The sequence below is a fragment of the Alligator mississippiensis genome, chromosome 2, assembly GCF_030867095.1.
Source record: "Alligator mississippiensis isolate rAllMis1 chromosome 2, rAllMis1, whole genome shotgun sequence".
NCBI lineage: Eukaryota > Metazoa > Chordata > Crocodylia > Alligatoridae > Alligator > Alligator mississippiensis.
In genome coordinates, this window is record NC_081825.1 from 289,690,050 (window position 1) to 289,703,633 (window position 13,584).

Genomic DNA, 13,584 nt, shown 5'->3' on the forward strand with positions numbered 1-13,584 from the left:
CTGTACCGTTTCCAATAATGGTACAAGAGCTCTCCAGTCACTCTGGCTGAGTAATAGGGCTGTGCGAAACAGCAGCATTTGGCTTTGACTTCCGTTTCAACAGAGCAGTGTTTCGTTTCAAGTTTCATTTAGTTTCAAAAGCGCTGCTTTGTTCCGTTTTGTCAAAATGGTTTTGCTGTTTCAACATTTCACCCATAGGCTATAATAGGGAAGCATGAAACAGCCTATAACTTTATCATTTCTTGCTTGATGCTGATGAAACTTGCAGGGATGGTAATCCTTTCTGAGGGCATGAAGCCTGCCAGTTTTCAAGGAGATGGGTATAGGGGTTTCTACAAAACTGTAGCTCAAGCAGCTGACAAGCAGGAGCTGGGGAGCAGGAGCAGCCCTTGGTGATCCAGCAGGCAGATCGGGGGTGCACACCACGGGGAGGAGTCCAGCACAGCCCCCGCATCCCTCCCTGGGGGTGCAGGCAGGCCCCCGATCTGCCTGCTGGATGACAGAAAGCTGCTCCTGCTGCCTGGGGTCAAGCGCTGGGGAACTGAGCCCAGCGGCAGGAGGCACTTCCCCGCACTGGGCTCAGTTCCCAGTGGCTTGCAGCCCTGGGGAACTGAGCCCAGTGGTGGGAGGCGGAGCGCAGTGTTGGCTGTGCCCACCTTCTGCCACCGGGCTGAGCTCCATGGGGCTGGTGGAGCAGATCGGAGTGCAGCCTAGTGGTGGGCAGAGCTGGCACTATGCTATGATCGGCTCCGCCAGCCCCATGGAGTGCAGCCCGGTGGCGGGAGGTGGGGAGAGCCAGGGCTGTGCTCCCCACTGGGCTGAGCCACATGGGGCTGCGAAGCCTCTCAGAGCACAGCCCTAGCTCTCCCCTGCCTCCCACCACCTGGCTGGCTGCTTTGAAATTCGAAAAGTTTTGAAACTTTTCAAATGTTTTGACTGGCCTTGTTTCGTTTTGAGGCTGTTTTGAAGCCGTTAGTTTTGTTTTGATTTCGCTGTTTCAAGCTTGAAATGAGTTGAAACGAAACAGCTGGTAAAGCTTCGCACAGCCCTACTGAGTAACATTGATTAAATAAAGGAAATTCTAAGGCACTTGTTCAACTGAAGTAGACTGACACTGTTTTATGAGAACTTTACAAGGTCTTATTCAACCAAGTACCCATACAATTCAAGATCAGACTTTGCATTGTCCTTTACCCATCGCATCTAGAGACCCCAGAGAATATGAAGAGTGTATGATCCTATATATGCCTCACTTCAATATCAAGCTCTAATGGCATGTCTTTATCTGAAATGTATTGGAGTGGTTTTTTTCTTAAATTATTCTCAGAAGTGCTATAGATATTCCATATTTCCATTTATTCACAGATAGAGAATAAGCAGAGTAATTTAAGCTTTCCAGCATTATCACAGTGACAGCCTGCCACCGAGTCTGGAAGAACTACTAGCTTTGTTGAGAAGGTAGTTCAGTTTCCAAGCCCCCAACTGTGCAGTGGACTTGTATCTGCTAGGACAGGGGCAGGCAATTATTTTGGGCAAAGGGCTGCTTACTGAGTTTTGGCAAGCTGTCAAGGGTCGCATGGATAGTGCTGCCCTTTGACAGGTGCCCCGCCCCCTGGCTGCCATCTTGTGCCTGGAAGTCCTGCCTCCTAACCCCCGACCTTTGTCACCAGAAGTCCCTCCTATTGCCCCAGAAGTACTCCTTTCAGCAAGGGGTGTTGCAATCTCAGAACCAGAAAAATACCAAATAATATTCTAAAAATGTAACATCTATCTATAACATTCATTAATTTGATTTAAAAAAATATTTTTGTCCTGATTTATATGTGTTTGTGTAGAGTACATAGAGGTGATCAAACAGTAGCTAAAAATGAAGCCTTAATCTTGTCTATTGTGGGGGGGCATGGGTACAGATTTGTGGGGGGCTGTTAGTGTGTGGGTATGTGGGGTATGGGGGTGTGAGTTTGGGGTGAGGTAGCGTGTGTGTGTGTGTGTGTGTGGATATGTGGGGTGTGGGTGGGTATGGGGTTTGTGGGGGAAATGGTTGGGATGTGTGAGGTGGTGTGGGTGTGGGGGTCTGCGTGTATGGCAGTGCAGGGGGGTACATGTGTATGGTAGGGTGTGCATGTGGGACTTACCCTATGAACACACACATGCTCACACACTCTCTCTCTCCCTCCCCTTGTACACACATAGACACACCAACACAAAGTCTCTCCCTCCCTCATTGTGCGTGCACACACACACAGTCTCTCCCTCCCACATAGCTCTCTCTGTCTCTCTCCCCCTCCCTCATTGCAGGGACACACACATGCATATGTGCACACACATGCATGCGCACACACACTTGTACACACACCCTCCCACTCCTGGCCCTGTGCCCCCGCAGTCCAGTGATGCAGTTGGAGACAACATGGTGCCGGAGCAGCTAGCTAGCGTGCAGGGAAACAATGAAAGCTGTGGCAGGCAGAGACTTCTGATTGGGGGGGGGGCGGGGGTGGGAGGGGCTGGGGGGGTGCTGGGCTGACCTTGCTGGTGAGTCCTGTTAGCCTCCCCTGGGTCCTACTGCCCCTGGGTCCTGTCATCTTTGACGGCAGTGAGGTGCAGATAAAGATCACTTTTCTAAATGTTTAGGGGCCCTGCGGGCCAGATGGAATGGCCTGGTGGACCAGATATGGCCCACAGGCCGTATTTTGCCCGCCCCTGTGCTAGGATCCGGAACAAGGCCAACACTGAGCAATCAGCTTACTATGGTCCTCTTTGCAATGGACTGAGCCCCAACCAACCTGCAGATGTGAGGTTCAAGTTCAATCAAGATTTTGAGAGGTCATGAACATAGTCATCAAAGTCTTTTACTAGAAAAAAGTAAGTGCATTGAACAATGTGACACAAGACTTAAGTAAAATATACACCAAGATATATATATATATATATATATATAACATCAAACATTTAAAACGTGTTCCATGAGCTGACTGCTTATTCCTATTGAGATGTTCTAATCTGGTCACTTATTCTGGCCCCTCATAGCAGCTAGTCAGGACAGAAGACTCTTCTTGGTGTCTTCATTCTCCTACTGACATCTGGTATAGTAAACTCAGTGGTTCCTTTGTATTAGGTTCATTTTCAGGTCTTTAAAATATATTTCTGTGTTTCTTATTTTCCAGCATTTAATCATAAATACCACAAGTGCATGCATTTGTGAGACACAAGAAAGCTTCCTTCCCAGTCAGGACAGTCTCATCCAGAACCTTATACTGATGCTGAATGTGTCTGAGGAAAGGTTTTCACCTCAGAATAAAAGCCTAAAACTTTACTGGAATTGAACCAAAATCCCTCAGTTTACTGTCTGTGCCTCTTATGGAGCAGGGTTTAGAATGGAAATATTGGCGGGCATCTACTCAAAGTAGCTTGGATGTCGAGTCAGCAGAAGCCTCTTCTATTACAAAGCCTTAGCAGGACTCCTCCTACATGTGTCTTTCACGATGAGAAAACCATGCTGAGGTTGAGATGTCATCACCTAAACTTCCCTGTGTGGTGATGCCCCAAACGTGGAGCCTCTTTTTGGGGAACACTTGAATTGCTGCCACCAGACCGTGACTGCAATGCCACAGGTGTTGTGAACCACTGGATTTCCTTCCAACGTGGGGAGCTTACTTTAAAGTTTTGTTTTCTGTTGCATGTGCTGCGTCCTGTGATTCTCTTGACTTGGCGCTATCGGTCCTCAGGGTGATGGACATGTTACGTTGCCAGCTTCTCAGACTGCTGTAAAATTCTTTTCTGACATTGTTGCTAGCCAGTACATAGATGATTGGATCTGCGATGCTGTTTGCAGTGGAGAAACACAAAAATACCACGAATGTGGTATATATTTTCTGTTCAAAACAGCATGAATGAACTGGAGATAAAAAATAGTGTACGGCTCTTATTAGGAGCACCACATGATAGGGAGCAAAGCACATGAGGAAAATAATGATGATGGCAATTGCCAGGTACTTCACTTTAGCTTTCTGGTGAACATTTAAGCCGCTGCTTCTGTTCGTATTTTGGAAAATTTTGTAGTTTGTGAAACTGATGATTGCAAAGGGAATGATAAATCCACATAGGGACCTGGCAATGCCAAAATAAGCCAGTGTTGGCTGAAGTGGTAAGGTCTCAAAGCAGGTTTTCTTCTCTAAAGTCTGTTTGCCATCATCAAGAAAAAACACTGGACAGTGGATTACTGCCACTAGAGCAAAGATAACAACTGTGATGAAAACTGCAGTTCTCTGATCTCTAGTCCCTCTGGATTCCAAAGAGTATACTACTGCCACATAGCGATCAATAGATATACAGCACAGCATCAGAATGCTGATGTATATGTTGCAGAAAAAGATATATCCTGTTATGATGCAAGTTTCTGATCCCATCGTCCACTGGTGCTCATTTTGTACATAGACAATCCAGAGAGGCAGGGTACTCAAATACATCAGCTCACATAATGATAAGCTGAAAAGGTAAATGGCAAGTATATTGCGCTTTTTGATTTGTAGCCATGTTAAGTAGGCAGTAAAGCAATTTGCTGGCAGACCGATGGCAAAAACAATACTGTAGACTGCAACCAGAAGTATCTCACTCTTTTGAACAGGCATATGTTGACACGAGCAGTTTGATTCATTCATCATGCTGCAGTGTACAGAAATGTGAATATGGTCTTGCTTGATTTACATTTCCTGTGATGAAGAAACAAAATGGAAAGTTAGAAGTTGCAGAAGAGTTAAAATATGACTACAAAGGCAATGGACTGACAACACAAGGCTAGAGTGCACAGACTGCTTCTGAGCGAGGATGTGAAGGTTTGTGCATGTTGCAGTATTGGAAATAGTTTTAAGTGAGTGCAACTCTATCAAAGTCAAAGCTGGTAAAACCTTGTGAAGACTAGGCCTGGTGAGCTCATTACTTATTATTTATGTTGCAGTAGCACTAGGAGTGCCAACCATGGACTGTGCTAGGTAGGGCTCTGTGAGGCTTCAGATCCGGAGAAGATTCAGACACTTTGGATGCCAAAGCAGCATGTCTGGATCAAAGCGCTGGCTTCTTTAGGCTTTCTGAAGCGGTTTGGAGCTTCTGAACCACTTCAGAAAAGCTTCGGAGCCACTTCGGAGATCCAGCCATAGGGTATAATGGGAATCAATGAAATAGCTATAACTTTGTTGTTTGTTGTCTGATTTGGATGAAGCTTGCAGGGTTGGTAGCCTCTGCTGAGAACATGAAGTCTGCCCGGTTTCAAGAAGATAGGTGCAGGGGTTTGGGTGAAACTGCACCCCAAATTCTTGAAAGCAAAGCTAATGTCACGCGTATGAGTTACACCACGGGGGGGCGGGGGGTAAGTGTGAAAACTGCAGGGGTGGTGGCCCCTGCTCAGGCCACAAAGCCTGCCAAGTTTCAAGGAGATAGGTGCAGGAGTTTGAGGGAAACTGCACCTCAGGCTGAGGACAAGCGAAACTTGTGACGTGGGTGAAGTGTGTGTTAAGGCGCAGCAGGGTGAAAGCTGCAGGCCTGCTAGCCCCTGCTGCAGCCACAAAGCCTGCCAGCTGTAGAGGAGATAGGTGCAGGGGGCTTCTGGGGCCCTGCACCTCTAGCTGCTGACAGGCAAAACTTGTGACATGGGTGCTTGTGCTACTATGTCTGTTATGGGGCAGGGGAGGGGGGTGGGGGACAGGACTACTGCAGGCCCGGCTGCTAGACTACTGTGCTATCAGTTACCAATCAGTCATGATTCACTCAGGGACTAGCTCAATATACAGTACTAATGTCACCAGTTAATTAGCAAGGATTAACACCTACAAAACCACAGACTAGTCAGAGGACATAATCAACACAGATAATCAGCTGCTCCAAGCCAGAGACAGTCAGCTGCACAAGCACCCATGTCACGAGTTTTGTCTGTCAGCAGCTAGGGGTGCAGGGCCCCAGAGCCCCCCTGCACTGATCTCCTTGACAGCTGGCAGGCTTTGTGGCCACAGCAGGAGCTAGCAGGTCTGCAGCTTTCACCCCACTGTGCCTTAACACACACAGAGTCATCTATGTCATGAATTTTGCCTGTTAGCAGCCAGAGTTGCAGGGCCCCAGAAGCCAGACTCCCCCTGCACCTATCACCTTGAAACTTGGTAAACTTTGTGGTCTCGGCAGGGGTGACCACCCCTGCAGTTTTCACCACACCGTGGCATAACACATACAGGTGACATGAATTTTGCTTTAAAAAATTTGGGGTGCAGTTTCTCTGAACCCCCCACACCTATCTCCTTGAAACTTGGCAGGCTTTGTGGCCTCCACAGGGGCTAGCATGCCTGCAGTTTTCACTCCACTGTGGCTTAACACATACAAGTGACATGAGTTTTGCTTTCAAAATTTTGGGGTGCAGTTCCCCCAAACCCATATACCTAGCTTCGTGAAACTTGGCAGGCTTCATGCTCTCAGCAGAGGCTACCATCCCTGCAAGTTTCATCCAAATCACAGACAGAAAACAACAATATTTAATTGATTCCCCATTATACCCTATGGCCGGATCTCCAAAGCAGCTCCGAAGCTTTGGAGCCAATTCGGCTGAATCGAAGCTGAAAACCAATCCAGAGCTCTGAATCGGTTTGCTGGCATCTGAATTGGCTGGATCTGAAACCGAACTGAATAGCTGCCTATTTGCATAGGCCTAGTGCTGTACAAATATAGAACAAGAAGCTAGTTCTTGCTGCAAGGGGCTTGCAATCTAGTCCAGTGATTCTCAACCCAGGGGGTCTGAGATCCTTTCAAGAGTGGCACAGGGTATAACACACATGCAGACAGAAGTACAGGTCCCCACCATAACTGAGAACACTTTGCAGGAAGCGTTCTGAATTACAACGATCCCCCAGACCAAACAGACGTGCACTGTTGGTTCCAGGGGGAGGGGAATCTAGCTGTTGGCTGCCACCCTGCAGCTGGTTTCCCATAGCAATGGCCCCTCCTCTCTCCCAGACTGTCTCTGTTTCAGAATGGGAGGGGGAAAGGGAACAGAGGGACCTCATTTTAGGGGTTCCCCAGCCCCTGCTGGGTCAAGTGGAGCCCCCACCTCGGGGGTTCTCCAATACACCCTCCCCACTCTCCAGTGACGGCTGAAAACCCCTGAGACCAAACTCCCTCTGCTCCTTTTTACCCCCTCCCACTCTGAACAGCTTGAGGCTGGCAGGCAGCACAGACAGATGTTACAGGACTTGCTGTGTCTTGAAATGTGTTCATCTGACCCCTCATACAACGAGGGTTCAGATTTTCACCTGACTGGCCAGTTTTGAAGTGGTCTGCAGCCATGCATTTGTGTTTGGTAACAGCTATAGACTGCTTTCTGTGGGCAGATTGGGCAAAATCCGTCACTTCTGTCTGTGCCCAATGTTAGCACTGTTAGGTGCCCAAACATTATTCACATGATAAATTCAGAGATTTCAAACAGGAATCCATAGTGTTAAAATCTTTCTGGCCTGTTGTGATCTTTCCGAGTTCTTTGCATAAATGAATTACTCTATTATTTTCCTGTAATCAAAAAAACAATGAAAACTAAGAGCTGGCATCTTCCCAGCGTTGCTTTGAGTCAAACAAAGGATGCCTCAAGTCTAAAAAAGGTTGAGAACTACTGATCTAAGCAATGGTTTCTGTTACATGGTGCTTACCTAATAAGCATTCTTTGTATTATGAACTATTACATAGACCAGAGAATCTGCAGCATAAAAGAAAACTTGCCTTTTTCTAACTGCCTGCCCTTGTGGCCAGGGTGTTCGCTCCTATTCCCATGGTTTGGAAGATCAACCACAGATATTACCAGAATTGCTGGGCACCTAACAGATCTCTACAGGTTCTTTGTATACACACCAGGCTTTGGGTTTCTTGTCCTAATGGGTGAGTAAGGCTAGCAACAGATGTTGTTGCATTTGTCCCTGAATGGGTTGTGTCTTTGTTCATCTTGGAACAGAAATATCCTGGGATTGGTGTGTACACACATTGCTCTTCTAATCAGGGTTTAGTGAGTGGCTGAATTCAGTACCACTTTTCTGCTGGTGATTCAATGGTGCAATCCCAGGATAGCCATTCAGATGCACTGAGATGTCCTGGGATAAACTGTTAGTACTTTTTAGCCCATGAATCTTTTTAGAATGGTGCAATCCCAGGATTTGTCCCAGGACAATGGACATTGGTGTCTGAATGACTGTATTTTGTCCAGGGATAAAACAGTTTACCCTACGACAAATAGCCTAGGTTAATGACTTCTCTAGGCTTTTTCTGGTAGCTGCCTGGTGTCCATGACAATTCACCAGTGCTTTGCTAAGGAGGCTGGACAGATGCATTTTTTTCTCCTCTGGAACTGGCAGGGAAAAGAAGTGGTTGCTGGGACTCACTGGAAATACGGGGCCACACTACACCATTCATTTTTCCAAAGAGCAGAAGATTAATTTTCACGACTCTCCAATATGCCACATTAAAAATTGTCTCGCCATAAAACAGATGGACTAGCAATCTGCACAGTTCTGTTCTGAATTGGGAAACGAATGCCTACCTCCACCTTAAAATGCCTCACAAATGTTACAGCTGTGTTACAGGCAGAACGTGCTCAAGCTGTGCTACTCCTTGACTCAGTCTCAAGACATGAGTGCATGTATGAAAGCAGTGTACCCACCACTGTCTGCAGTGAGGCACAGCCAGCTCCTTCCAGCAGGCCAGGTCTGCTCCGCTAGCAAGTCTGAGGAGAGGAAAGAGCCACTGCTCCGCTTCTTTCTTACCCATGCCTGATTTCTTAGAGGCTGCTCATGTCCGGAGATGAAGATCTGAGCTCTGCTCAGCCTTTGTGGGCACGTCTACACTATGTCAAACTGTACAAGGCAGTGCAGTTGGGAAGACACGTTCTGTCTTCCAGCTCCCACTTGGCACATGCCACATGCTGAAAAAAAGGCCTTAAGCTGCTCTAATGAGCACCCCCAAGACAGCAGCACTGGGCATGTGACTAGAAGCAGCGACGTGACTTTTTTGGGCACTGGGTGACTGCAGAAAGGGAAAAAAATGGGCAGGGCATGCTTTCACTCTGGCACTCCCCACAGTCTGACACCGTAGAAATGTGGAGCATGTGGCCTACCCAAGGAGAAAGGTGAAGTGGGAGGGGGTCCTTGCTGCCTTACTCTGCCAACCCTACAATGTGCATCCCTGTAAGCGTCAAGTAGAAATTGGTCCTAATGGCTTAAGTTTCACAACACCCTACTTCTCAGGAGATGAGAAAAATAGAGGGGGGGCGATGAGAGAGAAAGTGAGAAAGGAAGTGCCCTAAGTCACAAAGAAAGTTTTGACAGAGACAAGTTTAGTCCACTGTCCTACCTGCCACTCCTGTGCACTGTTCTGCGGGGGCTGGATTTGCATGTCCTCACTTGAGGGCTTCCCCTACAGGAAGTCTCCTCCCCACCTGGCTTCAGCACAAGTAGTGGTGGGGCAAGGTGCTGGTCTCTGAACAGGAACCAGAAGCTGGCCCTGAACCACGCTGCTTCTTCACTAAAATACTTAGCTGGGTTGGTTTAGTCAGGGAGAAGCCTGCCTTGAGCAAGGGGCTGGACTAGATGCAACCTCCTGAGGGTGCTTCCAGCCCTATTTTCTATGACTATAAGCAAAGCTGCTTTCTTTCAGGTGGGAGGCAGGAAAAGGACATGTACTGCAACACCAACAGCATCAATTCTGCAAATACTTCTTGTCAAACCGGGAAGCAAATGTCCAAGCAAGATTTTAGACCTTAGTGCAGGGGTGGGCAAAATGCGGCCCAGGGGCCAGATGCGGCCCGCCAGGCCATTCTATCTGGCCCATGGGGCCTCTAAAAATTTAGAAAATTAATATTTATCTGACCTGGGCTGCCTGTCACACGGCCCTCTGCCAAAACTCAGTAAGCGGCCCTCTGCTCAAAATAATTGCCCGTCCCTGCCTTAGTGGGCAATACAGAGGTAGGTTCCTGAAAAGGAACGCCCTTTAGGGCCAGCTTGTGGTCTCCTTGCTTGCCGAAGTCACCCTTCATGGCGCAAAGTGCTACTCCCCAAAACAGGCTGACAACCTGACCTTTTACATTTACTCCTTACCTTTAATACAATGCTATTACTGTCACACAGGGCTTCATGCTATGTCCCTTGTCCTCACAGCTTATTCCTCTGCAGTAGCCAACAAGAGCGGACTGGCTTAGCAGTTGAGGTGAAGTCAGGGCAAATCAGCATTTTTTCCACGCCTACTCTGTCTGATACCTCTTTGAAACAACAGGAAGTAATATGGTACAAATAAGCCTTGTTTTTAAAAATAAGCTGAACAAAAAGCCGAGAGGAAAGAGAAGGATGTAGGCAAATTCAACAAACAGAGGCCAAGTAACGAAGAAAATAAAATTACTGTGAAAAAGAACTGGCCGTTCGGTCCTGCTGCCTATATAAACCCCACACAGCCTGTGTCAGGATTAGCTGGAACTGGGGACATTTTTCTCAGTGAGCACTTGATGAGATCTGAGTGCAGACTGCCCCGCAGCTTGAGTTGGAATAAAGATCTGGGCCTGGGTCTGCCACCTCCTTGGTAAGCGCCCCAAGCACTCGGCTGCTACCAGGCGCTCTGAGACAGGGCCCCTCAGTCCCGCCTGTAAAAGCTCTTTGTATAAAACAAAGTGTTAGAGACGCATGTCCTGGTGTGGTGGGTCAGTCCCTCCCCTGGGGTGTGGGACATCTGTGTTTCAGTCCCCTTCCTCGGGGAACATTCAATTAATGATACAAAGGGGAACACTGATGACTGGAGAGACTGAGAGCCTCACCTCGAATGCCCTGCAATAATTTGAATTCCCTCATGCACAGTACATTTACATGTGCAATTAATGGTGCATATTGTACCACAGTTTGTTGCTCCCAGGTGCTGCATCTTCATGTGCACCTAGGACCACAGTATGCTGAGCCAGGTTGGAGCAGCTCCAGCTGGCAGGGGGATCAGGGGGGGACATCCTGCCAGCTCGGGGCTGCTTTGACCTGGCTCAATGTGTTGTGGAGGGGCTAGCTGGCAGGTGGCCTTCACACTAAAGCACCCTTGTGCCCCCACCAGCCCTGTCAGCATCTACATGTGCATTTCTGCAGAGTAAAAAACTCTGCTGTAGTTGTGTTTATAGGTACTAACCTGCAGCGGAGATAATTAATATATTCTGTCCTAATAGCACTGCATGTGTGGACACTGAGATGTTTACTGCAGAGCTAATTAAGGAACTAATAATAATCTCATGTAGACCTGCCTGCAAAGGAGTGACTTAAGCCTGTGCCTCCCACAGTTGGGGTAAATATCATGAATCTGCCTCCTCCCCCATTCACTTTGCTTTTCAATGAGTATGTAAAACCAACCAACAAGTGGAACATTTTGCATCTAACAGGAGGAATTTTTCATCTTAGTAGGGGGAAAAAAATTCCAAAATCATTATTTTAGTTTGATCCAAACTAATTTTTCCTCCAGTTTGTGTCCTTGCAGAAGTGAGTGGAAGATTAGGCAGCAGGCATGACTGAACCCGGAAGGTACTTGTTTACTGTCCATGTCCCCAGAGCCTGGAATAGACTCCCCCCAGAAGTGGTGCAAGCACCTACTCTGGATACTTTCAAAAAACACTTGGATGCCTATCTTGCTGTGATCATTTGACCCCTGCTGACTTGCTGCCCTTTGGGCAGGGGGCTGGACCTGATGATCTTGCGAGGTGCCTTCCAGCCCTGATGTCTATGAGATAATGTCTATGAAGTAGGCACATCTGCAAGAGAGCTTGAGTAGCAGGGAAAAGAATCACAGTTGGCCTCCTAGAGTTACTGGCCAAGGAGAGGGAGAATACTTGCTGTTTTTCCCCTTTATGGGTTACACGTAGCTGATTGCTGCTCAGCTGGCTTGCTCTACTGCCCAAAGGTGTGGGAGGACCACACCTGCTTACAGCTTTGGGGTATGAGACACCCCTACACTTATAAGCAAGGAAAACTGCCATCACTAATGCAAGAACTGCTAAAAAATTCCTGTTAGATTTTTTGCTACATTTTAAAATCAATTTTTTATTAATCTTTGGGGGAAGAGACCATCAGAAAACATTGCCAAAATCTTCATCAAAATCTCTACAGAAATAACTGAAATTATTTGAACTCTTGAAAAAAAAAAGCCAAAATTTTTAACATCTCACTCAACTATTCTCTCTGTTGTCAAAAGCTTTGTGGGTTTTTAACCAGTTCTATTCCTGGCATGAAGGAAGCTTCTTTTTAACCCTCCATCCCCTGTGGCTAGCCTGTGGCCCCCCAATCTGGCTTGCGGTTTTTTTTTTTAATGCATCTTTAATCCATGCAAATAAAGTGGAGGCTTTTGCTGCACACGTAATACCGAAGGCCATGGTCTGGCCTGCCGTGGTGCTGTTGAACATCTTTGATCCTAACCCACATGTATTCAAATGTATTGAAATCCCTGAGTTTCAGGTGCTAACCATGTAAGAAACTTCAAAACGAAGCACAATCCAAAGCATTGTTTCTGTCACTTGGTTTTGCTCTAGTTGACAGCTTGTATTTTCAGAGTGACACCAAAAAACAATTCATGTCTGTTCAAATAGGCCCGCGTTCACTGAAAGGGTTCACAGATTTCAGGAACTCTTCTAAAGCACCCAGCATAAGTTTGACATGGATGAAATCTGGCAAACCAGGTCTGATGTAGCTATTCCAGCAGAGGGTCAGGTTCTGTACTGTCTCAACAGGGGCAGAGGTAGCTGTGATACTAGCTCTTGGTTATAAGCAGCCTCTGGGACTGCATAAGCACCCCTGCACTGCTCCATGATTATGCAAATGAGGCCCCTTGACATAGTAAGCCCTAAAGATGTGGACAGATGCAACACATAGAACATTTTAAATACACCTTAAACTCTTGCAGGCCACTTTCGACCAGTTTAAACTACCTGAAATATTTCAAAAGCACACTGGGAAAACCAAGTACTATTTTGAGTCAGTTCTCCTTGGACCAGTTCAATGTTATGTGTGGACATAGTGCGTTCCATGCCTAGTGTCTGGTCAGTCCTCCAGGCATCCCAAACTGCACCACTCCTCGCCCCGCTCCTTTCTCCTCAACCTATAATGGGACTGCTCTGGGATGCAACCAGGACTCTGCTGCTCAAAGATCTATTGCCTAGAGAGACCACAGTATTCAGGGGAAGGGAAGCAAAAAACTTCTGTATTAGTTTTACTTCCTTGCTAAGGACCCTAGGTGGGTATCCCAGACTTATTTGGGGCGGGAAGCGGAGTAGCTAGGTTTTGCTGGGGGGAGCTCTGTGGCCCCCTGCTTGTGGTGGGTGGGTGGTTGTTCCTGTAACAGAAAACACCTGGCCACTGCTGGGTGGTGGTGGGGGAAGCAGAGCCATTGCACAATGGGCACCTACTAGAACAGAATGGCTGTCACTTCTGTGCTCAATGGGAAGAGAATTGAGCCATTACCTGTTAATCATTCCTCACCCTCTATGGTACACTCTTGCAGCCAGTCCACCTTGTGCACACATCTCTATGCAACTGCTAGTAATTCAAGGTACACAAGTGA

General features: G+C 47.3%; 1 protein-coding gene across 3 annotated transcripts in view; it reads right to left on the minus strand.

Annotated features, from left to right (window-relative positions):
* Window positions 1–2,833: 2,833 nt before the first annotated feature.
* GPR132 (G protein-coupled receptor 132) overlaps window positions 2,834–13,584 on the minus strand; it is a 54,652-nt gene continuing 43,901 nt past the window's right edge. For all 3 annotated transcript variants that reach the window (XM_019480021.2, XM_059723296.1, XM_006268019.4), the window contains one exon: window positions 2,834–4,709. In XM_019480021.2, coding sequence (XP_019335566.1) covers window positions 3,651–4,661 — 1,011 coding nt within the window. In that variant the 5' untranslated portion in view covers window positions 4,662–4,709 and the 3' untranslated portion in view covers window positions 2,834–3,650. The remainder of the gene's footprint in view (window positions 4,710–13,584) is intronic.